Source organism: Polypterus senegalus, chromosome 2 (genome assembly GCF_016835505.1).
Source record: "Polypterus senegalus isolate Bchr_013 chromosome 2, ASM1683550v1, whole genome shotgun sequence".
In the NCBI taxonomy this organism is placed as follows: Eukaryota; Metazoa; Chordata; class Cladistia; order Polypteriformes; family Polypteridae; genus Polypterus; species Polypterus senegalus.
Genome location: NC_053155.1, coordinates 201,822,424 through 201,847,993, shown reverse-complemented (window position 1 = coordinate 201,847,993; position 25,570 = coordinate 201,822,424). Strand labels below are relative to the sequence as shown.

At 36.2% G+C, this 25,570-nt stretch overlaps 1 protein-coding gene across 1 annotated transcript in view; it reads right to left on the bottom strand.

Moving 5' to 3' along the window:
• LOC120524451 (cilia- and flagella-associated protein 47-like) overlaps positions 1-25,570 on the bottom strand; it is a 644,864-nt gene that overhangs the window by 278,357 nt on the left and 340,937 nt on the right. The window contains exons 50-52 of the mRNA XM_039746304.1: positions 16,206-16,396; positions 11,378-11,521; positions 1,379-1,552 (exon numbers count right to left, since the gene is read on the bottom strand). Coding sequence (XP_039602238.1) covers positions 1,379-1,552; positions 11,378-11,521; positions 16,206-16,396 — 509 coding nt within the window. The remainder of the gene's footprint in view (positions 1-1,378; positions 1,553-11,377; positions 11,522-16,205; positions 16,397-25,570) is intronic.

Sequence of the window (25,570 nt, the reverse complement as noted above, 5' to 3'; positions counted from 1 at the left end):
CACTTAAGAAACATAAGTAAAGTTAGACCTCTTATATCACTGAAAGATGCTGAGAAATTAGTTCACGCGTTTGTTTTCAGTCGACTAGATTACTGTAACGCACTCCTCTCAGGACTACCCAAAAAAGATATAAATCGTTTGCAACTAGTGCAGAATGCAGCTGCTAGAATCCTAACTAGGAAAAGAAAATCAGAACATATTACTCCAGTTTTGATGTCACTACACTGGTTACCTGTGTCATTCAGGATTGACTTTAAAATTCTGCTTATGGTTTATAAAGCCTTAAATAATCTCGCCCCATCTTATATATCGGAATGTCTGACACCTTATATTCCAAATCGTAACCTCAGATCCTCAAATGAGTGTCTCCTTAGAATTCCAAGAACAAAACTTAAAAGAAGTGGTGAGGCGGCCTTCTGCTGTTATGCACCTAAAATCTGGAATAGCCTGCCAATAGGAATTCGCCAGGCTGATACAGTAGAGCACTTTAAAACACTGCTGAAAACACATTACTTTAACATGGCCTTTTTATAACTTCATTTTAATCGTAATTTAACTTAATCCTGATACTCTGTTCAATTCATCATAACAACTATTCATGGTGGCTCTAAAATCGGTACTGACCCCTACTCTCTTTTCTGTTTCTTTTTCCGGTTTCTTTGTGGTGGTGGCCTGCGCCACCTCCACCTACTCAAAGCTTCATGATGCTCCAACAATGATGGACGGATTAAAAGGAAGAAGTCTACGTGACCATCATCATCATCAAGCCCTTCCGTGAGAATCCTAAATCCAAAGAGGACTGTTTCATTTATGTTAGGTAGAATGCCCAGAGGGGACTGGGCGGTATCATGGTCTGGAATCCCTACAGATTTTATTTTTTCTCCAGCCGTCTGGAGTTTTTGTTTTTCTGTCCCCTGGCCATTGAACCTTACTCTTATTCGATGTTAATGTTGATTTATTTTTTATAATTATGTCTTTCATTTTTCTATTCTTTAATATGTAAAGCACTTTGAGCTACTGTTTGTATGAAAATGTGCTATATAAATAAATGTTGTTGTTAATGATGCACTTACTAGCACTGAATGCACAAAAAAACCTGCCAATATTCTTATTACAGATAGATATAAAGGTATAGCACAGTCGATACACCACCTACAGTGTAGCTGCACTGACAGCTCGAGAAGCTCTGCCAGCATTTGCATAGCCCTCTCTATGCCAATGCTCAGCTGTTCAACACAGATACACACAGGTAGAAAATAAACAATCAGGTGCGACAGTTTGGTGATTCAGTTAAGTGTGTTTTTAACCACATTTGAAATACTTAATTTTACTGTTATACTCATTATGCCTAATTGAAATAACTACTCACTGTACCTACCTTGCATATTAGTCTGGTCTGTGTAAAATTTGGCACCATCAGGACTTTCTGTGCAAGCTGACCCACTCTACAGTCTATCACAGCATGATCAAAAGCCAGAGGTTTTTTTCCAACTCCTCTCAGTCCAAAAATTTGTCTGGTACCATCTGTATAATTCTGCAGAGTAAGTTTGCCCTAATGGAAAACATCAAAAGAATGCTGCTTGAAATAAAAAAAAAATCATACTAAAGAAATTCCAAGACTGTTTAATAGTGAATACCTTTAAGTAAAACAGATTATCATTAATTAAAATCATGCTTCTCAAGTGAACAAATATATAAATGTTTAGCTATAAAAATGCATTATAATATGAATACAACAATATTATTAGGATAATGTACACCCATCCATTAAATCAATTTTCCATGTACTTATTAAATGACAGATTGTTAGTGCATTAATAGGAATGGGTACAAGGTGAAAACCAACTCTGCATATGACCAGTCTATAGTAAAGCATAGTCACACACACGTCATGCAAGTAAGTTTACTGTACTTTGTATACGTGACATATATAAACATGAATGAACATTTAATTATCAATTACAGTCATCAATTAACCTAAAAGTAATGTCTTTGGGATGTGAAACCTGAAGAAAGTGGAGAAAATGTGCAAACCCCACACATATGGAACCCAGGGTAGAATTTGAATCCAGAGCTATGAGGGAGAAGCACTATCACTTCACGACAGTGCCATACAAGAATATGTACAGTACCTGCATGGCATTCTTTAAGTTATTACAGTCTTTGCAGTATCTCTAGTCAAGAGCAGGTACACAATATTCATTATGCACCAAGCAAAACAGAAGAGCAGTTTGGATAATGGATAGAAGGTGTAAGCAAAATACACTATTATGAAATGAAAAAGTTCTTAAAACACATTAAAAGTGTTAAAATAAAGCATAATTGTAATGATCTTAGATTTAGCAAAACAGATTTTTTCACTGATCTTTCAAATTGAAAGTTTAATCACCTAACGCATGTTTTCCTAATCTTCTCATTAGATTTCTAAAAAAACTTTACAATAATGTATTATATTTGTATTAATGACAGAATATTTTCCTTTTCTTTTTATTAGATATTTTTAATCAACGGCAAATAGGAGAAAAAAGTCTAAGGTGAGGTTGTTCTGGGAACTCAAATAAAACAAGTGTGTTCCAAAAAGGTGCACAATTTTGAAGAATAACTGCGCTCAACCCTGTTGAGCAAATATTACTTCTTCTAGTTGCACAAAGTAAAACACTTCATTAAGCTGCTGCAAAATACAAGGTAGTAGAGGGTTCTTCCAAATAAGGAAAATCTGGCAATGTGTTAGCAGTGTAAAAAGGGTAACTGCAATAGTCTGATCATTAAAACCTCTAAAGAAATGAAAGTGGATAGGTTCTACTGAGAGCACTGCCTAAAATGTAAAAGAAAAACAAGCTGTCCAAGGAAAGTTGATGCCTGGATGAGTCTCAGACTATTTTTTTTTGGAAGGTATCTTTCCATTAAATTTTTAAAAAGGTGAAAATAACATGTTCCTGCATTCTGCTATGAAGGTTATGGGTGATCTGTGTTACAAGGGACATTACATCTCATTCTGTTGTGTTTTTGATAACAAAATCTCTAATTAACAAACTATAAAGAACAATGTTTTTTGTAATAAGATGTGTTTCTGGCAGAGCTGCCCAAATGACTCAAATCCCAGTACCAGGCTTTCATCAGATAATAAATACAAATTATTTAAATGAAGGTGAAGACACATGAATTGTTTTAAAAAGTATGGCTGACAATAACGACACCAAAATAAATCTTACTGAAGTATGATTGTACATACTGTATATCTAGAGACTTTGCTTATCTAATTGAAATTCTTAAAGTTCCCAATAGTAACAACATAAATAAATAATAAAATAAGGAATACTTTGTTGTAAGAAAGTATTCACATTCTCTAAAGAAGTATCACTTTATTGAAACATAACACTGGGGAACAATTTTGAACACATTTTGTGTTGACTTCAATTTTTAAGCTTATTTACACTAAAATAGGTATGCTGATTCTGAAAGTGCAGTTAGCTTTCTTCTATCATGCCAGGTTTTTTCTCTACCGCTTATATTAGTGTGATTACTGTAGCGTGGATTTTTACAGGCTATTCATTTACATGCAAGACACTGTGGTTAGAGGTTGTGCGCTGCTCTATGTAGTGAATAAGCAAAATCTATTTTTCTAATTACACACGTATTTGCTTTCTTTCAGATCATGTCTGGCTCTGCTGTTTCTCGTCATAAGTGCCTAAACAACCCTGATTCATTTTTTTATATCTGTGCCAGTTTCACCATTCCCATTCAAAGGGCGAACATCAGCACATTTGTAGAGCAAGCCTATTTGGTATATTTCAAAGTTAAGATAAGTCTTGGGCCCCTCATAAGGTGTGCAAACCAGTGTCTTAAAGGTTTACGGATGTGGACAAAGGGAACATGTGATAAGATGCCATTTGGTATACCTATGGTTTGGCGAGAGCCAGGAGATCATTTCAGTGACTGTTACTTTTGTATAGTGAAAACAAACAGAATATAACAAAAAAAATAAATGTAACATAGAGTATCCTAGTCTACCATCGGCTATACGCCCAGTGCCTCATTCAGATGAAATCCCAGTGCCGGTTTTTGTTACACTACCCTCTCTTGAAGAACACAATTATGGTGATGAACTAGGTGACAACAATGATGAAAGGTTTGAAATTGAAGAGGACTATCGAAGTATGGGTTCAGTACTCCTAGCATCAAGACTGCGTGAGAAAAACTTACTTGAAAAAGGAACAAACTTATCGTACTTTCGAACCAGAAAAATTGCATTTCTGCAGTACTTTAGAACTGACAGTGGCTGTTTGTATTGCCATAACATACCTGGTTTAATGGAGGAATTGGGAATTCCAATCTATAACTCAACTGAATGGTGACTATTCATCGATAGCTCAAAGCGGCGCTTAAAGTGTGTCCTCCTTTACAATGGCAATATATTTGGGTCAGTCCCAATTGGCCATTCAGTTTCATTTTGTGAAGAATATGCAGACATAAAGAGAGTCATTGAGTTGTTGTAATATCACCAACACAATTGGGTTATCTGTATTGACCTTAAAATGGTATGCTTCCTTCTTGGTCAGCAACGCGGATACACCAAGTATCCCTGTTATCTATGCATGTGGGACAGCAGAGCTCATGAGAGGCATTGGGTGGAAAGGAATTGGCCTCCAAGATCTGCCCTAAAACCATGTGATCCAAACATTCTACATGAGCCACTTGTTTATATAAAGAATATTATATTCCCGCCTCTGCACATGAAACTGGGTCTGATGAAGCAGTTCGTTAAAGCTTTGCCAACTGAAAGAGACTGTTTCAAGTAATTCATTTTGGCATTTCCTAGCCTGTCATTTGAAAAGATAAAGGGCGGTGTGTTTGATGGTCCACAGATTTGGCAGCTCATCAAGGATGAACATTTCTTTAGGACAATGTCAGAAGTCGGAAAGAATGCTTGGTTATCATTCAGAGCCATTGTCAAGGACTTTCTTGGAAACACACAAGCAAATAATTACACAGAAATTGTCCAGAAACTCTTGGAAAGCTACAAAATGCTTGGTTGTGAGCAAAAAGTGCATTTTCTGCATAGCCATCTTCCTAACTTCCCAGAAAACCTTGGTACAGTCAGTGATGAGCAAGGTGAAAGATTCCACCAAGATTTGAAGGATAGTATCAGGGTAGATGGGATGTACATATGATGGCTGACTATTGTTGGAGCATCCGGCAGGATTGTCCTAACACTGAACACTCCGGAAAAGCTATAAGCATAAATTTTACCTTAACCGCTTACCCGATTAATTTTCAAATGTTTTACTGTAAAAAAAGTCATAGAGCAACAATAAATCCTTTGTATGAACAAAATTTTAATAAACAGTACATTATTTCATTATCTTTTCATTGTATGTAAAATGTTTATGTTTTTTGACAAAAATGGAGGGTACCCTGTATTGTAAAAACTGGATGTGATAGCAAAAAACTGAGGTCATTTCTGGATTCACCACCCAAAAATTAGTAAAAAACAAGTGTAAGATCTAACTCAACAAAAAATGTGTTCCCCATTTTTCACTTCTAGAGCAAAAATAAGATGACCTATTTTAACAACTAATACTGCTACAGGGTGAGCCAAAAAGAAGTACCACATTTCAAACGTTTATCCTACAAAAACGCTACAAGATAAAATACATTTTATTACAACACAAGAAAGGGTATATAAAATAGATTTTTTCACTATGTTTTAAAATTTATGTCTTCAAGGAGGTCGCCATCATTAGCGATACACTTTTGAAATGATTTTTGAATGCTCGCATAACTTGTTCACCCATTTCAAGTGGAATAGCAGGGATTTCATGGTGAATGTTGTCTTTGAGGGCTTCAAGGTTTTGAGGTCGGTGTGTATACTTTCAACTTGAGATAGTCCCACAAGAAGAAATTGCACAGAGCGAGATCAGGTGAATGACATCACCACACAAGGAGATCAACTTTCCCAGACACATCTCCCACAAAACTTGTTTGGATCTCTGCACCGTATGAGCTGTTGCTCCATCCTCTTGAAACCAGGCATCCACCACATCCATTTTTTCCAGTTGGGGCCGAAAAAAGTTCTCTAGCATTTCAATGTAACATTCTGAAGTGACGGTGACCGTTGCTCCCCCTATCCTCAAGAAAGTGAGGGTATACAATGCCAAATTCTGCAATGGCACACCAAACTGTAACATGCTTACTGTGCAGGAGTCTCTGATGAAGTTCACAAGGGTTAGTTTCACCCCAATAGCGAAAGTGTTGCTTGTTTACACAACCATTCAAATGGAAATCTACCTCGTCACTGCATATGCCGATGACATCTCGATGAATGGTTTGCAGAATGTTCAAGCACAACTATGTACGGCTCTCCCAGTCTATCTCAATGGGTTCCTGCACTACCATCATATTGTATGGATGGAAATTAAGGTCCTCATGCAAAATCCTCCTCAAAGACGTGTTGGAAATGCCTAAGAAGCAAGTTTGCATGCTGAATGTCTGGGAGCCAAGGTTGTTTTCATCAGCGTTCATACACTCTGAGGATGGCCTGTGTTCAACATTGTTCCCGTCTGTCAAAATTTAGCCACCCACTGAAAAATTGTTTTCTGATTTGGGACATAACTGTTAGGAGGAATGCTGAAGTACGTTCAGAAAGAGCGTTGTGTAGTGATGATGGATTTGTTGTTTTTGGAGAACGCTTTGACAGCGAAAGCATGTTGCAAGGAATGTTGCAGACTGAAAACCACAAGGGATCGGGTATCAAAGGACCCCCACCCTAACTCACTCGGCTGCCTCTACCTTGCGCAATGATCTTGAGAAATGTGGTACTTCATTTTGGCTCACCCTGTATATCACAGTTTGAAATTATTCATTCTACCATGAATTTACTGTATCAACTTAATTCAGTTTTTATGGTTATGTGGTGTTGGGTTCCTGTGACTATCTTACCGGCTTCAGGAGCCAATCCTGGATGTGATGCAAGTTCATCAAAAGGCATACAGTTATTCAGTCAAAAAAATAAATTAACAAAATTGAAATGTTCTATTGACAACCATAGGATAATATGGGTACAATTTGAATTAGGTGTTAATAACTATAAGAAAATATTGCTGGTTGGTTGTAAACATACAGTTGCAAAGCATCCAGTAACCCTCACAAGGAAGGCTGTTAATGTGCTTATCTGGGATGAATTACAAAGCAATTTAAAAAAAAGTTTAAAATTAAGAACTACTGTGTAAAACTGGTTATATATGAATGGAGAAAGTCAAGAGCCATCATGTATAACACCATGTGTAGAATTCACACTGAAACATAGCTTACAGACAAAACTGGAAATATGCAGCTATGGTAGTCGGAATTGTCTGGCGATTCTGTGCACAATTATATTGTTACAGAATGATTACAAGCAAGTGAATTAAATTTGGAAATGAGATGCAATTAATTTCGGTGTATTTGATAAATCCCGAGTCATTGATGCAAATCTGAAAAAAAGCGACATCACTCAGAAACAGTAGCACTGATTTGGCACAGTGTCTCTCCAGTTTGCAAAACCAAGCAGAAACTTGTGTATGCACAGGGTGAGGCTGGTGTGAAAATAGGCATGGCTTTACACCAATTTTATTTTTTATACATCACAAAGTGTGCGAGGAAACGGATGTAAGCAACATCTTTGTGCATACACACCATTTCCACATTAGGCCCAAGATCACTGACAATCTGCTAAGAGCAACTTGAATAGTGCCTCAAACCTCAATCAAAGTTATCAAACAAACTTTCTGCTTGGGAGTGGAGGCAGAAAGAAGCTTTTGCCCTTAGTAAAAATGACCTAAATGCATAGTAAAAATTAATACACTATCAAATGAAAGCAGAACAAAAGTTCTTCAAAGGTGTGTTCCGCATGCAGGAGTGAAAGTTTTCACTGTAATACCTGACAGCTTTTTGGAGTAAATCAAATATTAACACTAAGCAAGAAAATCTCATTGCAGATGTCTAGTACAGTAAAGTGAGCACTAAGGTTTACTGCTAATTTGTTGCTTCAAGATCAGAGCAGCATTATGTTGGGAGGAAAATGTCCAAACACAACCAAATTAACAACAAAACATCCGGAAATGCAGAAACCCAGATGTAAATACTAATAAAGTGCCACTGGGGAAGATGAAGTGAGCTACATGTGCAAGAAGGCCATCAAATATCACCCAGATAAAGCAATTTTATGTAGAGGAATATAAAAAAATATTTCTGTCAGCCAATCTAAAGGAGCCATTTACAAGTAATGCTAAAATATATTTGTTTCTGGCAACACTAGGTACTGAAGAAATCAGATCCTCTTATTTTACACACCACATTTACATTGATTTTTAACAAATAAATAAATGAAATATACAAGAAATCTCTCATAGATAGATTGTGCTACTTTAATCTTTTGATAGCTTTAAAATGTAGATTTATTTTCATTATGATTGATTAAAAGATAAAACCTTAAAAGAGGTGTGTTCACTATTCATAGCACTGTAGAAAAAAGTACTAATGTATTCTGAGAAAACAGAAGAAGAAAAGCAAATTCCACTATACATTAATTCTAGCATAAATTAAGCTTCTGGACTTTATACATTTTAAAGGCTGTTTGGATATTAGGTGGGTAGTCTCCAAAATTCTGAATATTGCATGTTAGAGCGTCAATTAATAAACGTATTCAAAATTTAAAAAATTCTAAAACCTGTAATTCTGTGTACCAGAATCAGAAATAAATCAAGTTAAGGTTAGAAACTTGAATTAGATAACAAACTGAGAGTTAATGGAGTGAGATAAAAAAGAGAAAGATAAATATTAAGCTAGGAAAATCATTATCCAGAAGTCCAGTCTTCTGCCACAGCAATAACTTTTCTTTTGTACTTGTTTCCTATGACATTTAAAATGAAGTCTATATACGTGTGTTAGGAAAATACAGTTTATTTTGTATTATTATCTTTTCTTTGATTTGTACTCTGTGTTGATGTGATTAAAGTACAAAAACAAAATGATTGATTAATGAATTGTTTAACCTAAACCTCTTTAATAATTAGTGTTTGAGCTGCTATATACAATAAATTGCATAGATTTCTATAAAAATGAATAGCAATACTGTCATTTATAATTTTACTTAACAGCAATAATAATCTTCAGAGACTTGTAACAAATTTGGTTTTAAAAGGACACTTGGTTTACCAGCCAGAAGCAAGCTGGCTGATAATTTTTGCTTGTGGACTGCAGCTTATTTTCATAGCAGATGACCTTTTCTTTATGCACCTGGCCACCATGCTCCTTTCATAGCTGTCAGTCTTGTCTCAGTAGTGCAGTGTCAGATACTATTAGATGACGATGAATTAAAAGGGCATTGAATCCCTAAAGTACATAGCTCTACATTCTTCTTTGTAAGGTATCCAAAACAAGAAAAAACTGCCATTGGTAGTATGCAATACTACTGACAAAATTAGTAAAATGTTTCATTATACGTCAAAATACACAACAACAGAATACAGGTTTTGCACTTAACATTATTTATTTTTGTACTTCTTACATTCTGAATTATACTATTTTAAAAACTAAAATATACCGTATTTAAGCCATTTAACAATTTCAATACTGGTGATTTGGGACTGGTGATTAAATAGATTAACTGTAAAAAAAAATTACCAATTCATGTAATATACCATACAGTGTGTATTTTTATATGTATTTTAATGTTTAAGATATTTGTACAAGAAGCTCTGGGCTAATCACCAAATGAAACCTAAAAGCAAGCTGTGCCTGAGAAGAATGTGACATTTAAGACAATTGCCACTTACTGGTGAGATAAGAAGGTGGTGCACTGGCTAGCACTACTACCCAGGGGTTCCATGGGTTTGAATCTTAGCCCTTTGGCTTGACCACTGTCTGTGTCTAGTTTGAATGTTATTCATGTGTCTGCATGTATTTTTACCTGGTCCTCTGGATATCCTATTATACTCCAAAGACAATTACATAAGGCTAGTTGAAGACTCTAAACTGGACACATAGAAATGAGTGTGTATGTATGTGTGTGTGTGTTAGTGACCCCAGCTTGCGCCTGGTTGCTGCCTTGTATTTATTTTATTGTCATGCTTCTGTTAAAATGAGTACACAAGAAATATGTGTATCTTTAAAATAAACTACAGGACATACTGCTTTACCCTAAAATGTCAGGCTTCAAGAAGAAACATTTGACATTTCAACTGCCTAAAGCTACTAACATGTCTTCTGTCATCATTCTACCAAATCCTCCTAGCCTCCCTCTCAGACCTTGGCATCACTGGAACTGCTCTTAGGTGGTCTGAGTCCTACCTCTTGTGTCCTGATATGGAGATATGTCAAGGATGCATCAGGCAAACAAAGTGTTGCCACAAGGATTCGTGCTGATCCCTCTCTTATCCTCTCTGGACACTTCCTCACTAGGCCCTATCATAGTTTTTCTTACCAATTCTATGCTGATGATACCCAGCTATACTTGTCGCTCCATCAAGAGGACCAAATGGTATCAGCCAGAGGAGGGAGGATGGTGGAAGCCAGACACAGTTTTTGTTGAAGTTCCGGTTCTATTTTAAAAGTGATAGGAGGGAGGATGGAGCTTTGATGCAGGAAGCATAGAAGTGTTTTTGGAGCAAGGATGCTACTTTGGAAGATCCGGGGGTGGGGATCCGGGGGTTCTAGATGGTTTTGAATGAGGAATGGTGGAGTTTTGTTGGAGAGAGGGAGGGAGGATGTACTGTGTACATTTTTTTTGGTATTGTATTTTTATTAACTGTTCTGAGAAGCCATGCTAGTTTGAATTTCATTATGTTATGTACACATGACAATAAACTTGATTTGACTTGTTTTAAAGCACTTTGTTTTACACTGTTTGAATGAAAATGTGCTATATAAATAAAAATAGTTGTTGCCTCCAAATTAATAAATTGCTCTTATTCATATGAAAGAGTTTCCCAACCTTTGTTCTGGGGTGGTACATTTTTTGTCATCGAAAACATCCCAAGGCACACAACTGTTCTACTAACCACAAACACATTATATCTCTTACACATGCTCAACTGTCTGAAGGGACAAGACTCCCAGAGAAACTGGTAAAAAAACAGCTCTGAAATCAGCATTCACAGACACGGCACTTAGTGAGAGCTTTGGTGGCATCTCTCAGCTGTTTTGTCCCTTTGCAGAACCCTCTCTGCTTCAAAGACAACTTGTATGCCCCACTGCCCACGTCTCATGGTGCACAACTATACTGTTGCACACTGGTTGAAAAACACTGTTCTTGTACATATTGAAAACACAATATTATATTACTTATAATGAGAAAATTGTGAAAAAATGATAATTTTTTTTGTATAAACTGGCTTACCAGAGTAATGCCTTCACACATAGGTTTGAACATCAGTGGATACTGAACTTTTTCACCAGCTCGTACATTTATAACTGAAGGACCATAAAATCCATTGCCCTCAATGACGCCTTGAATACTCCACTCTTGCAAGGTTTTGTTGCTCTAGGACAATAAAAGAAAAAAATCTAACTGACAGTACAGTATGTTTTATACATATGTATAGAGTTTAGTAAGTCACAATGTTTTGATTGTCTTTGAATTTGTATATACAAACCTTTGGTTGGGAGTCTAGTGAAAAGGTTTTTTGTTCAGGATGGAGTAGTTCAGCAAATATGCCAACAGCAATTTAATTCTCCTTATATTTGAGAGGTGAATAATGTTTTCATCTGTTTATAATTCAACATTACTTGTTTTGAATACTAAAGGAAATAAATTAATAAAGCAGTTGATAAAGATTAAGTAAAAAGCTTCAGTGTATAACTGATATTAAATTGTGCCCAATGAACGCAAAAAAGGTTCTGACCCAAAATTAACATTCATGTAAATATTATTTTGCATATTTATTTACATAAAAAGTTAAGGAAATTGTTTATAGATCACCTTTTAGGGAAATTAAACTCAGAAAAATAATATGTAAATATTTCTCTATAAATTTAAACATGATAAAAGGGCATAAATCAAAGTTTACAGATTGTTCCTTGTTTGTAGCAGGATCTATACTAATAAAAGGCAAAGCCCTCACTGACTGACTGACTGACTGACTGATTGACTGACTGACTGACTCACTGACTCACTCATCACTAATTCTCCAACTTCCCATGTAGGTAGAAGGCTGAAATTTGGCAGGCTCATTCCTTACAGCTTACTTACAAAAGTTGGGAAGGTTTCATTTAGAAATTCTACGCGTAATGGTCATAACTGGAACCTATTTTTCTCCATATACTGTAATGGACTTCAGCTCGATGGCCGTGAGGGGCGGAGTTGCGTGTAACATCATCACGCCTCCCACGTAATCACGTGAACTGACTGTGAACGCAGTATGTAGAAAACAAGGAAGAGCTCCAAACAGCGCTGAAGAAAAACGCATACAAGCTTATTCATAAGTGCAGCTACTGTGGAAACAAAGCACGGTGTAAACCGTAAGTTTAAATTAAGTTTATAGACATGCTCCCACTGCCGTTTGTCATGCCTTCGTCGAATACTTTATTCACGAGATACAAGTTTAATGAGAAGACACAAGGTATAAACGAGACTTTGGATCACTTTGTAACGGAGTTATAATTGCTGTAGCGAGAAACTTTTAAGTGCCGGGTTTTAGCTAACATTAAATAAAGCCGTGGACATCGCAACATCACACAAGAGAGCAGCTCACATGAACTGACTGAACGCAGTACGAGTGATCACTTCCATGCATCAAACCTGTTCAAAAAATGCACTACACAATTGACAAGGTAGGAAAAGAATATGCTCCGAGCTGAGCTCCACAGATAACACGGCCTTGCGGAAGCAACTTCGTCACGCTGCCACCAAATACTCACAGAAAAATCCACAAGTTAAAACACACGCTGTCTCTAGAGTTTCTCCACACTCAATGTATTCCTCGCATCCCCGTTATACCCTCTGATCTCCCATTTCAATTCGAATGCCTCCAATTTCCAGTAAGGCTCTGCTTTGCGATGACAAGTAATACATCACAGGGACAGACCCTACAAAAGGTTGCCATTGATTTCAGGCTAAATTGCTTTTCTCCTGGACAACTATACGTTGCATCTCAAGAGTGAGCTCGCGCAGCTTCGTCATATTACAACCGGAGTGCTGAACTGACAACGTGCTATATAAAGAGAACTATAACAATTGTGATAAACGAACAATAAAACAGTGAAGCAAGGAAAAAAGGATGGCCTTATATGTCGTTCATTTATAAAACAGCAGAGAAGCTGTGTAAAGGTTGCTTCACAAAAAACCAGTGGAGCGCCTTATATGAGCAGGCAGTCAGCTAAAGAAGGGAATCAATAAATATCTATAATCGTAATAAACGAGCAAAAAATAGCATACAAGCCGCGGATTAAATAAAGGAAATTGTTACCTGAACAGTAAAGTAAGTCTCAAATAGCTACACAATAAATATAACAATCATAATAAACGAACAATAAAATAGTACAGGACCGCGAAGCAAGGAGAAACGATGGCCTTATATGGCGTTCGTTTATAAAGCAGCGGAGAAGCTGTGTGAAGGCAGCTACACAAAAAAACAGCAGCGCTCCACACTCTGAATGTATTCCTCGCATCACCGTTATACCCTCTGATCTCCCATTTCAATTCAAATGCCTCAAATTTCCAGTAAGGCACTGCTTCGCGATGACAATTCCTAAGTCTCAGGGACAGACCATACAAAAGGTTGGCATTGATTTGAGGCACCATTGCTTTTCTCCTGGACAACTATACGTTGCATTCTCAAGAGTAAGCTCAGTGCACAGCTTGGTCATATTACAACCGGAGTGCTGAAGTGACAACGTGGTATACAAAGAGATCCTTAACAGATAGTTATTGGTATATTTTCCCTCAGTTTAAAAAGGTTTTCTTTTGTTCTTAATAAAAATTTAAAAGCAGTACTTCGTCGCTGCGAAGCACGGGGATTTTGCATATACAGTATATATATATATGTATATATATATATATGTAAGTATGTATGTGTATATATATATATATATATATGTAGATATGTATATATATATGTGGATATGTATATATATGTGTGTATATATGTAGATATGTATATATATGTAGATCTGTATATACAGTATATGTATATATATGTGTCTGTGTGTAAATATATATATATAAATATATGTATATATGTGTATATGTACATATGTGTATATGTAGATATGCATATAGGTATATATGTATATGTATATATGTTTATGTGTGTGTGTGTATATACAGTATATATATATATATTGTGGTCCCCAGGAGGACGTGAGGAGGGCTTGTGCCTCATCCAGACCGCGAGGCGTCCGTCCTGGTTTTGTTGGGGACCACGGGTGGCAGGCTTGGAAGCCCAGCCCTGTAGGGGCCCGTGGTCACCGCCAGGCGGCGCCCCGATGCCGGTTTATCCCGTACGGTCCTCGGCTGGGGCTGGAGCCCGGCCGGGACGCTTTGGAGGACCAGAGGAGGGCGAGTGCCTCCTCCAGACCGAGTGGGGGCGTCCGTCCTGGTTATGCAGGGGGCCTCGGGTACAGGGCTTGGAAGCCCAGCCCTGTAGGGACCCATGGCCACCGCCAGGCGGCGCCCCAGTGCCTAATTATTCCGGGAGCGTGGCACTTCCGCCACACCAGGAAGTGCCGGGGGGAAGACGAACGGGGAGACACGGACGGCTTCCGGGTGCACAGCCGGCACTTCCGCCACACAGGGGTGTGGCCACCGTTAAGTGCTGGGAAGCAGCTGGAGCCCATCCGGCTCCCCATAAAGGGGCCGCCTCCCTCTAGTCATTGGCGGCACAAGAGACTGTGGGCCTGGACTTTGGGGAAATCGGTGCAAGAAGGCACTGGGGGTGCACGTGAGAAAAGTATTCTGTAAATAGTGTACATAATAAATGGTGTGTGGTGAAAAAATGTTGTCCGTCTGTCTGTGCCGGGGCCAGCGTTCACAATATATATATATATATATATATATATATATATATATACATATATATATATATATATATATATATATATATATATATGACAGCAACACTCATAACAGTGACAAAACAATTACATTGACAATCATGTTACGTTATTTTTAAAATGTTTCCTTTTTTTTTCATAACTTCTTTAACACACTACTTCTCCACTGCGAAGCGCAGGTATTTTGCTAGTTACTAATAAATGACATGTAGCATACTGTGCGTTAGCTGCACTAAAACAGACAGCTCTGAAAAGAAACACCCTGGACAGGCAAAAAACTTCCTGGATGCAGTTACCAGTCCATTGCAAGATAAACATACCCACACTTAAACTGGAACTAGTTTATAAAGTTATCAGTCCATCTACCATGCATATATTGGGGATATGGAAGGAAAACCGGATTACTTATTGGATGACCCAGGTACTTAAGGAAAAACCCTGCAGACTCCAAATCGACAACAAGCAGGCAAAGGATTCTTACACTGAAGGCTGGATACATAAGTCAGTAGTACTAGCCACAGTAGCACCATGCTTTAAGTTAGCAATTTATGAAATAATGATTGGATGTTATCTTACTGTTAAAAAATAATTTACTAAAGCTTCTCTTTACCAGGACAAAACTATACTTTTAGAACTGTTTCATATTTTTATCTAATTGTTTATTAAACAAAAATGTAACAAAATATTTAATTACAAATAACATTATATCTCGAGTTGTTCTTCCACAGCTTGACAAGTTGCTTAAATAGTTACTGATCTGAATCTAGCCAAACTGTGATTCTCAAATGTCAGTTAACCCTTTTGTCATAAATATATTTTCTAACTTGAATCCTGTGTGACCAATTTAAATATGAAACATTTTCATTACTATATTGGCTTCAGGCAAGCATCTTTCAGAAATTTGCAATATAATTATTATTCATCAGGTCCATTCTGAAAAGGTCATTTTTCTCAATAAAAATCTACTTTTGCTACCAATAAACTTAAAAAATCTGACATTATATGTTAAAGTATGCCCTAAAAACAGAAAATGCCACACACTCAAAGTATAGGAATATGCCCTTATAAAACTGCATAAGTGAACTGAACATGATTATTAAACATTTGGAATGAAATATAACAAACTAAATAAGTAACGCTTTTGTGAAATGGCTTTTGTGCACAATTCAACTTACAATTGGGATATCCTGTGTGACAGTTTGAAGAGCAGGAGTTACAAACATCAGATCTGCTTCTGTTTCCTCTGAATTTACCACACACTCAATGAGGTGTACACGGACATCTCTGGAAGAATGCAGTACTATCTGACATGGGTATCGCCCAGGTGCCTTCGGGTGAAAGATTAGGGGTATTTCCACTGCGTCCTCTATAAAAAAAAAAGATAGAGAAATCACTAATTTTAAACAGTCTGCTGCAATTTATATTTGACTAGCAAAATACCCGCACTTCGCAGCAGGGAAGTAGTGTGTTAAAGAAGTTATGAAAAAGAAAAGGAAACATTTTAAAAATGACGTAACATGATTGTCAATGTAATTGTTTTGTCACTGTTATGAGTGTTGCTGTCATATATATATATATATATATATATATATATATATATATATATATATATATATATATATATATATATATATATATATATATATATATATATATATATATATATATACACACACACACACACACACACACACAAATAAACATATATACATATACATATATACATATCTACATATACACATATATACACATCTACATATATATACATATATATACACATATCAACATATATACACATACATATACACACATACAAACACACACACACATATATATATTTACACACAGACACACATATATATATATACATGTATATATACAGATCTACTTATATATACACATACATACATACATACATACATACATACATATCTACATATATATATATACTGTATATGCAAAATCCCCGCGCTTCGCAGCAACGAAGTACTGCTTTTAAATTTTTATTAAGAAGAAAAGAAAACCTTTTTAAACTGAGGGAAAATATACCAATAACTATCTGTTAGGGATCTCTTTGTATACCACGTTGTCACTTCAGTACTCCGGTTGTAAAATGACCAAGCTGTGCACTGAGTTTACTCTTGAGATGCAACGTACAGTATATTTGTCCAGGAGAAAAGCAATGTTGCCTCAAATGAATGGCAACCTTTTGTAAGGTCTGTCCCTGAGACTTACAGTAGTAATTGTCATCGCGAAGTAGTGCCTTACTGGAAATTTGAGGCATTTGAATTGAAATGGGAGATCAGAGGGTATAACGGTGATGCGAGGAATACATTCAGAGTGTGGCGCTCTGCTGTTTTTTTGTGTAGCTGCCTTCACACAGCTTCTCCGCTGCTTTATAAACGAACGGCATATAAGGCCGTCGTTTCTCCTTGCTTCGCGGTTCTGTACTATTTTATTGTTTGTTTATTACAATTGTTATAGTTATTGTGTAGCTATTTGAGACTTACTTTACTGTTCAGGTACCCACTTCCTTTTTTTATTCCGCAGCTTGTATGCTATTTTTTGTTTGTTTATTACGATTATAGATATTTATTGATTCCCTTCTTTAGCTGACTGCCTGCTCATATAAGGCGCTCCGCTGGTTTTTTGTGAAGCAGCCTTTACACAGCTTCTCCGCTGTTTTATAAACGAACGACATATAAGGCCATCCTTTTTCCTTGCTTCGCCAAGGAAGCTGCCTTTTTATTTAATCCATGGGTTCTCCGCTGTTTTATTGTTCGTTTATCACGATTGTTATAGTTCTCTTTACATAGCACGTTGTCACTTCAGCACTCCGGTTGTAATATGATGAAGCTGCGTGAGCTCACTCTTGAGAATGCAACATATAGTTGTCCAGGAGAAAAGCAATCTTGCCTAAAATCAATGGCAAACTTTTGTAGGGTCTGTCCCTGTGATTTATTACTTGTCATCGCGAAGCAGAGCCTTACTGGAAATTGGAGGCATTCGAATTGAAATGGGAGATCAGAGGGTGTAACGGGGATGCGAGGAATACATTGAGTGTGGAGAAACTCTAGAGACAGCGTGTGTTTTAACTTGTGAATTTTTCTGTGAGTATTTGGTGGCAGCGTGACGAAGTTTCTTCCGCTAGACCGCGTTAGCTGTGGTGCTCAGCTCGGAGCATATTCTTTTCCTACCTTGTCAATTGTGTAATGCGTCTCTTGAACAGGTTTGATGCATGGAAGTGATCACTCGTACTGAGTTCAGTCAGTTCACGTGAGCTGCTCTCTTGTGTGATGTTGCGATGTCCACGGCTTTATTTAATGTTAGCTAAAACCCGGCATTTAAACGTTTCTCGCTACAGCAATTTTAAGTCCGTTATAAAGTGATCCAAAGTCTTGTTAATACCTCGTGTCTTCTCATTAAACTTGTATCTCGCAAATAAAGTATTCAACGAAGGCATGACAAACGGCAGTGGCAGCGTGTCTATAAACTTAATTTAAACTTACGGTTTACACCATGCTTTGTTTCCGCAGTAGCTGCACTTATGAATAAGCTTGTATGTGTTTTTCTTCAGCGCTGTTTGGAGCTCTTCCTTCTTTTCTACGTACTGCGTTCACAGTCAGTTCACGTGATTACGTGGGAGGCGTGATGATGTGACACGCAACTCCGCCCCCCACGGCCATCGAGCTGAAGTCCATTACAGTATATGGAGAAAAATAGGTTCCAGTTATGACCATTACGCGTAGAATTTCGAAATGAAACCTGCCCAACTTTTGTAAGTAAGCTGTAAGGAATGAGCCTGCCAAATTTCAGCCTTCTACCTACACGGGAAGTTTAGAATTAGTGATGAGTGAGTGAGTGAGTCAGTCAGTCAGTGAGGGCTTTGCCTTTTATTAGTATAGATACAAATATATTATACAGTATATAATATAAAAATATATTATATATATGTATTATAATCCCGTGACCCTGTGTTAGGATATAGTGGGTTGGACTGACTGACTGTATTAAAATATATTATCAAAAACTAAAATGCTTTAAAAGAAGTACAAGACTTTCAAATATAAAGAAAAGGGTAAATACTGTATATTAATAAAAGCTGACAACATAATATCAAAACAGAAATGAACAAGTCCCTAACCAAATAAGGTAAAACTTAAAGTCTCTGTTGGTGGCAATGGTAAAAGTCAGAGCCTGATGCTACGGTCACATAGGGAAGTCACAAGAGCTGGTATTGGTTCATGCTTTGAGAGTGAAATAACATTACAGATCAGATGAGATATAATTGTTTATCTCATAGCGTCAAGAATTTGCAAGAGGAGAAAAAAAAACGGCAAGGTTCATCGCTTTTTAATAGTGTCCTATAGAGTCCAGGTAAACAAATGCAGGATTCACATTCATTCTCTTACCTTCTACAGATGTCTATTTGTCCAAGCATCCATCCCTTTTCTAACCAGCATATACAGTTCAGGGTTGTGTGGGAAACACTGCACACATTCACAATTATGCATAGAGGTCTAAGATTTGGGGGTAAACTGCACATTGGAAGTGCCAGAAATATCAGTAGAACGTAAACATTTTAAGCCAAGATTCAAATAAAATAGCTATTTGTCTTTTCAGCACCAGCAATAAAATTAGCTGCATAGTAATAAAATAAAGTTTATTTAGTGTTTCAAAGCTTCATAGCACAAGTACATCACCCTTTTAATACAATACGACATGTACTGCATTAACAGAAACGTGATTGCAGAAGCATAATTAGAAATTTACAAAAGGAGGAAGAGATTTGGAAAATTAAATCACCAAGAGTTTGTGATATTAGCAATTTGAATCAATTTGACTCATCACTTAAATATTATTCTCTAGTAATAGTGTTTAACCAGCTAATGATGCAAAAATAAATTTTCAATAGAAAATGTTACAATCTTAACTGGTATTCTCAGACAAACCAGATTTAAAATGTCTGTTATTGCAATAACAGCTTTAAACAGCTTGTTTAAAAGAAAATATGCTGAATTACCCATGCATTTACTAATTCAATAGTACAGATATGATAATGTTTGAAGTTTTATTTTTAGTGTTGATTTTAAGGAGTATTTTTCAGTTACTTTGCAGAAAATGTCATGGAATTCATTAAAAATGTGCACATGGCAAGATAAATCAGGTAGTTCTAGATATGTCATTCTTTACAAACCCTATGCTGAAATCCTCCCAAGCATAATTAGTCATGCATAAGTTTCACCAAAAATGGTCAAAAAAAGGTCTAGATACTTATTATGGTCAGCAAAATAATTATTCAGTGATTCTGATATGGGCATAAATTAGGATTTTAGGCTGAGATGTTAGCAAAATATATTCTAACGATGGGTAGCTATCAGACAGAATGGATGCCTTTCAATGTGGATGAGGAGTGCACTGCAAATAAAAGTCCTCTAGGCCAATCATTAGTGCCATTGCAACAGTACTAGGTAGGGACCTCCTTGGGTTGAGTAGGAACTGACATACTTAGTGCTTTTCCTAAGTCCAGTCAAGTAAACATAGATGTTTTGGTGGCAGTGTGTGATGGCCCAGGTCAGCTCCACGCTCCCTGGTTGGCAACAGGTTAATTTATCCTTTAGTTCATGGCTCGGGCCCTCATTGCCAGGGCTGCTGCATCCACAGAGAGCTGTACTGAGCCACACACATGCATCCTGCTGCAAGTCCAATAACATTCATGGTGACACCGCATATTGGGTCACTCCTACTGAGACCCTCCACCCACTTCAGGGTTTGAACGTGGTACCTGACTGATCCACCCACATTTGCACATGAGTGTGTGATCAGCCAAGCACCGCAATCAGCACTGTCATTCGCCCACCTGCACTAATTCTAAGCTTGCGCACTCTCGGGACTTCATTATTTATTTAAAAACTTGCAAAATGCCATGGAACACTTGTCACACAGTGTAGTATTTTACCAAATGAACTAAGGCCTATCCATTGCTAGTTTACCAGCATTCACAAAGCTGTAATATTAGGAGATGGCAGTTGAGAGAGCAGTGTGGAAGATGGTGACTGAGATGGCAACGATACATTGGTAACAGCGCAGAACAGCACAACAAAACAGCTGACAGATGTGACAGTACCTAAGTTGGTGCTGCTTCTGGGATCCATCCTAGTAAGTTTTTACAGTATTAAGGAATATTTTGGTCCTATTCAATGCAACAGGTAAGGTAAAAGAGATGATGATCTTTATAGGTTTTATGCCCATTAAGGTTGCTCTAAAAAATCTAGAGGATCAGCAGTTCTTAAGTTCAAGCAACAGATACTCAGAGCACCTACTGTATATAAACAGTTTACATCTACAGGGTTGTCACACTATCTATGAAGAATTTCTCAGAGGCTGAGTTTGGCGGAAAGGGTGCCTAATGTCTATCAGTATGTTACTATTCAATAATTGGCATTTATCTACACGTCTCTACTATCTGTACTGTCTGTAAACTTAATGTTAACTGGCTTGCATTTCATTAGTAACTTAATGAAACTTGTGGCTTCTAGCTTGAGTATGAATTATCTGTGCAGATAAGCATCAAAGTAATTTTGGAAGTCTACAAAAGCACTTATATTTTAGACTTTTTGATCAACAACTTCAAGTGCATTTTTGAAACATATTGATATTATATTTCTATACAATAACTGACATACAGTATAAATGTATATTGAATATGTAAAAATATATATTATATACACACATATATACAGTATATTGTATATATAACATATATATAAGGGCTGCCAAATGATTAAAATTTTTAGTCATACTTAATCAGACTTACTTAAACATATCACTCAATTAATTGCAGTTGATCACATTCAGAAATGTCCAGTAGTTCCCTGTGAATGTGACTGTTGTAAAATGTCCCAGCTGCTCAAAATGTGAAGAAGCCTTTCATATAAATCCTTGACAATTGACACAGTTTCCCCATGTTAAGGTAATATGTAAGAATTGTTAGATGTTGTGATGCGTGAGGTACTGTCTTGCATCCCAAAACATGAGGCTGAGTCTCAGTACTTTAGCAAAACCAGCTTCATTCAACTTGAAACAGGAACAGCAGGGTTAATTATTCCAACGGGAGCTACCACTCTCCTATACACAGAAACAGCAAATGGGCAAGGTCAGTGGTCAAGTTATACTGTTCCCTGCATTTATAATGTCCCTTGCAACACCCAACTGTGACAGGTGCATATAGCACAATCTTGATTAGCTTGTAGTTGTTTTGGCGACATTCTGCTGCTGTGCTAGGAACCTGAAGTTGCGTCGGTAACGGACAAGCAGTCTGCCTCCTCCACAGACGTGGCAGGCGCTATTTTGTGTGCTGTTCGGTGTGCCGTCCTGTTAGAGGGGCCCTAAAAGATTTCAGAAACCTCACAATGACATCTCTCGATGCTGCTATCTTCAATTATTTTTAGATGTTTGTACTCTGACATAATCAATTTTTTAATAAATGATGGTAGTTAATATTTTAGATTGTGCTTCATTTATGGACACAAATCAAGTTCTAAATTAATGGATTGTAGTCTGCTGCAGATTTTGCTGGTTGTGTATAAAAGTAGATCCATTAAATAAAGCAAATGCTTAACTACACATACAGCATGTAATTAAATATTACATGGTATCTCTATGGTTGGGTTTTTCAGCCTCTTTTCTTGGTGTAGCACATTCAGGAATTAAACTATTTTGAAGTTTGTTAAGTACTAAAGTCTTACTAGGAACAACTAACAGTGAATTTCTTAACTCCCATCTCTCCGCCTAATACAGTGTAAAGGATTTTCACAAGTGACTACAGAGAGTTTTTTTGTGTACTTGCTTATGATTTTAATGTAAGAACAATAGAATATTTTCATAAAGAATAGAAATTAGACTAAAACTACCATATTTGTACTTTGCATAAATTATACAGATATGTATGAATCCAGATTAAAAGAAGCAGAAAAATAACTCCAATTACATGAAACAGCAGTTTGAAAAAGTGGAAAATAAGTGAAAGTTGAATGTCTTTATAAAGTCATTATTGTCAAGGTTGAATTCCAGTTTTGATAACTTTAAGCACTGTTCTACTTCTAACTTCAGCCTTTACCTGTATTTATTTTTTTATAGGAAGAATGAAAAGTACCAAACATTGGCAACTGTGATTGAAACAAATATTTTTCACTGTTGATTAATATTAATAAAATATATGTATCTAACATTACATTTTAGTGTAATTATTAATTGCTACAATTTGTCTTTGTTCCTAATTCTATATTATAGAGCCTTAGTCAACCAATATTTAAAACTGTTTTAAAACTGTTTTAAAACTAAACACCTTTAATTCTAGAGAACCAGTCCTGAAAGACAAACATTTTAACTACAGAGATTTATATAGAGACTATAACTACAATGATAAATGATTACTTTTGTGTAACACCTGAAGAACATTTTCAGTTACCTATATGTTTATTTAAAAAACTAAAAGACAATCTTTAAATTTAAATTGATTTTTTTTAATGAAGTCAACCTTGCCAGGGATGCAGTCCGCTGTTAGAAAATCATTGGCTTGAATAGTTTGGGGTGTCAATCAATGTGATTGAGAAAAAAATACCATATTAACTTTAACAGCTATTATCTACTGTATATACTGAACATAAAATAATTGAAATACTATATATATATATATATATTCTGTTCCTATACTATATAAGAAATAGAAAGCAACAGCATTATTATGAAATCAACATCTTTAATCCAAACCATAGATTCATATTTATATAAACTGATTTAATATTTTTAAAGGAAGAAATTCATTGCACATATCAGACATTTATCAGTAAAGGAAAAAATAATAATTTGCCAATGGAAATTTAACCTTTGTAACATTTTTTGCCTCCATTCCACATAGAAGCTTGTTCAAAAAGGTCAAAATGGAGTTATCAGATAAAGACAGCTTTATTCTTTATGGAAGGATACTTCAGTCTTGTCCTGCAGAGCTAAAAATAATTTCCTTTCAACTCTACAGTACACCAAGAGCAGTTGAAGAAAAATGGTATTTCATCAAAACTGGAGTGCACAAGATGCACACTGAGCAATACTAAACAAAGATTGAAGAAATAGTAATTGCAAATCAATTTCATCAATTTGAAGTCACACTCCCAAAAAACATCAATATTACCCAAACAGTACAGAACATTTACAGTGAACATTGCAGAGTTAGTTCAGAATAATGACAGCATATAAAAGTAGATAATTTTTAAAAGGACAGGCTCCAGAAAACTGCTCTTGGGTTCTGACACTATAGCATCATTAACTCCACATTAAATGCTTTGCTTTTAAGCAATGTGATGTTTTTTCTTTGTTGCCATGAAGATACAGTATGTGTGGTGTCTTTTGGATTCAAGTGACTCATCATTGTTTTGATATTTAACTAAAACACATTAGAACAATTAAAAATAAATGGGATTATTTTAGTTTAGAAATTATTACTTTGGCTTATTTTCTCAACCTACATGAATGTGGTTTTGCTTTATTTATAAATAAAGCCTCAATATATATTAGCAACTTGTAGTTATTTTGAACAGTCATTCAAATTCACAAAAATTATATTAATGTAACTTAGAAAAAAAATCATTTAACAATCTACCAAAAATTCACAAAAGTAAACTGTGTAGCTGCAAAGTGGTCCGGTTTACTGCTTCTCAGAAGTAAGTGAAAAGCAAGTTAAGTGTTTGCCTAACTACCTTCAACCTTTATAAAGGTCTATGAGGCCTCAGTTCAGTGCAGAGACATTTTTTTTCATGATCTTTTGGTCTGTCTCATTTCTGGATTCCCTTGCTATTATAAGTGCTCACCTTTTGATTTTTCTGACTTTGAAATTTTGATTTCATCTTTGGTTGTTGACTTCTGCATAACCCACTTGGTTTTGTTCTGTTTGTGTTTACCTCTTTTAGGCAAATCTTTATAATATGTTTTTGGTCCTTTTTTAACATTTTTTATTAAAATCTTTATTAAGGAACACTGTTCTGTTATTTGGGCTAGTGGTTTTTGCGCCTTTATAAGCTTGGGCCCTTTTTTGTAAATCCGGGTTGCAAAGCCTGCTTGTTGAGTTCTAGGAGCCAGATGTTGTACTTTGTGAGGTGTACCTGCTATTTTCCAGTCCTGATTTGTAAGTTTGAGGCAAATTTTGAATTTCTTAAGCATTTTAACACCTGCTGCCTTCCATATTCCTTTAATTGATGTGCTGCCATAACACTGCCATGATGATATGCAACACTGAGTTTTATTAGTCTAGTACAACAAAAATGGACGGCTCTATTCAAAGAGGAAAAAGTTGCCATAATGGAAAGAGATCATGTGTGTATTATTATATCAGACCAAATGGGGAACCCATGTATCAAAAAAAGACTACACGATCTGTGTTGATTAATTAGAATTCAACAGGTCTTAGATGGGTATCACAGCTAGCAGAATATCTTCATATATAATACGCTACCATGGTTGTTCGTTTGTCTGTCCAGGATTTTAA